The following is a 2312-nucleotide window of genomic DNA, read 5'->3' on the forward strand; positions in this document are numbered from 1 at the left end:
TTTACCCTTTAGGAGATCCACCTCTTGTCACTCACAGCCACACACATTCCTGTGCAAGTTTTACAGTTATGTTCCATGGCTTTCCTCTGCTGTGATGTGATCCATCACAAATCTAGTAGACACTAGTTTCTCATTACAACTGGAAGCTCTGGAACCTCTTTATCACTTTCAAACCCTGAGGGGATGCATTGATTTGTCTGTATGACATGTCCCTTACATTTGCAATGCTACTGGTTAACTTTGGCAACTAGTTAGCTAGTAACGTGACACATGGCATATAGGCTTTTGTTTTGAATAAGAGGTGTATGCTAACTCTAGACCAACATTATATCCTCACCAAGCTTAACAAGTGCATTCCGCAGGACTTAACATGTTATATACATGCACTCGACACATCCTTTGCCCTAAACAGTTGGCGTTTCAAACAATAAAAGTCATCCTACTGATCTGCCAGGCATATTAACATTAACTGTCACAGTCAAGTGGCACCCAAATGGATTTTGAGTTCAGATTTCTGCATGTTTTTGCAAAAGTGGGATAAAAATTGTTACCATTTTAGAGTTCATTATGCACCTGATGACATCAAATCATACTTGTTGGCTTCAGACAAACAATTTATAGTCATAAAGATTTTTTATGGTTTCCCATTTTGGCCAGAAAAAATCTTTTCAGAAAAAATAATAAGTCTAGTTGGCAACGCTAGTATGGACCATGGTTTGGCGCTAGATGTAATGATTAATATAGGACTACTCAATAGTTATTGACTGCTATCCTTAGATCACCTACCAGGCAGGGTTGTTGAAAGGGAATGTGTCATCATAAAATTACCTACTGCTTTTATCAAGAAAACTATGTTAAACATAGTTGATACATTCCCTTTAAGTCAATAAATAAGTTTGCATTTCAACTTTTTGCCCACATTAGGTTCTCCTCTATATACTATGGAAATGTTTAACCAATCTTTGTCAACCAGATTTGTTCTCCTTGGTTTGTCTGATGTTCCTTACTTAAAGGTTATTGGCTTTCTTGCATTATTGGTGATTTATTTGATAACATTGTTAGCAAACTTTCTACTAATCATAGTGGTAACTATTAATCCAAAGCTCCACACTCCCATGTACTTTTTTCTTAAAAATCTCTCCTTTATTGACGTTTGCCTCTCTTCAACTGTGGTGCCTAAAATCCTTATAAACACATTAAGCAAGGACAAGAGCATCTCTCTACTGGAATGCGCCATCCAGATGCACTTTCATTTGGCTTTTGGGTCTACAGAGTGTTTCATACTTGCCGTAATGGCTTATGATCGGTTTGTTGCCATCTGTAAACCTCTGCATTACAACACCATGATGAGCAGGAAGATGTGTATCAGTATGTCCATTTCATCATGGACTTCAAGCTTCATCAACTCCATAATTCATGTCATCTATACCTTCCAGATGTCTTTCTGCCATTCCCACCATGTCAACCACTTCTTTTGTGAAGTTCCAGCATTTATAAAAATATCCTGCGGTGACACTTGGCTTCATGAGTTAGCAATGTACATTTCAGCAGTGATCATAGCGACTTTATCCTTCTTCTTGATTATGATTTCATATTTTCATATTCTGTCCAACATTTTGAGAATTAGTTCTTTTCATGGAAGGTATAAAGCTTTCTCCAAATGTGCTTCCCACATTATTGTGGTAACTATTTTTTTTGGGACCATAATGATTCTGTATTTACGTCCGCAATCCCATTCATCTCCAGACATTGACAATTTGGTCTCCATCCTCTACTCATCTGTGACGCCCATGCTGAACCCCATCATCTACAGTGTCACAAATAAGGATGTCAAAGGCACCGTAAGAAAGAATTTAGCTAAAGAGGTTCTCCAATCAAATTTATTTTTTATAAAATCTTATTAATATGGAAGTTAAAGAAAGAAAAGTAATTGGTTTGAATAAATTAAAATCTCAAATTTACCTTTCAACCTAAATTTAGTGAGCTGATCAGGCAAATTTCAACTTAAACTGTTAAGTATTATTTTCCTGAGAAATTAGATTTGTGGAGAAAATATTCTCTTTAGATCCCAGAGCATAATAAATGTAATATGTAAAAAATAAAACAAATACTTATACACACTTTACTACTCACCTCACTAGCTCCTCCGCTTCTCACCGTCACCCTTTTGGCATTCACATCTTCTGAAAGCCACAATGATTGCAGAAATCCTTGTACTTGTCACATCGAGTAGGGAATTCAAGGTCTGATGAAGCCTGTGATGGTTCTCTACAAGTGTACAAAAGATTAAAATGTCATGACCCTAGCACGTG

General features: G+C 36.6%; 1 protein-coding gene across 1 annotated transcript; it reads left to right on the plus strand.

The window, feature by feature from the left end:
* Positions 1 to 941: 941 nt before the first annotated feature.
* On the plus strand, positions 942 to 1904 carry LOC143793926 (olfactory receptor 5AR1-like). The gene has a single exon (XM_077280860.1). It carries the CDS (start codon positions 942 to 944, stop codon positions 1902 to 1904), a length of 963 nt encoding a protein of 320 aa, XP_077136975.1.
* The last annotated feature ends 408 nt before the right edge of the window (positions 1905 to 2312 follow it).

The sequence above is a fragment of the Ranitomeya variabilis genome, chromosome 1 (assembly GCF_051348905.1).
Source record: "Ranitomeya variabilis isolate aRanVar5 chromosome 1, aRanVar5.hap1, whole genome shotgun sequence".
Taxonomy (NCBI): Eukaryota; Metazoa; Chordata; class Amphibia; order Anura; family Dendrobatidae; genus Ranitomeya; species Ranitomeya variabilis.

Bases quoted from the DNA above. Each gene is read 5' to 3' on its own strand.
- LOC143793926 (XM_077280860.1), top strand. From the start codon at position 942: ATGGAAATGTTTAACCAATCTTTGTCAACCAGATTTGTTCTCCTTGGT.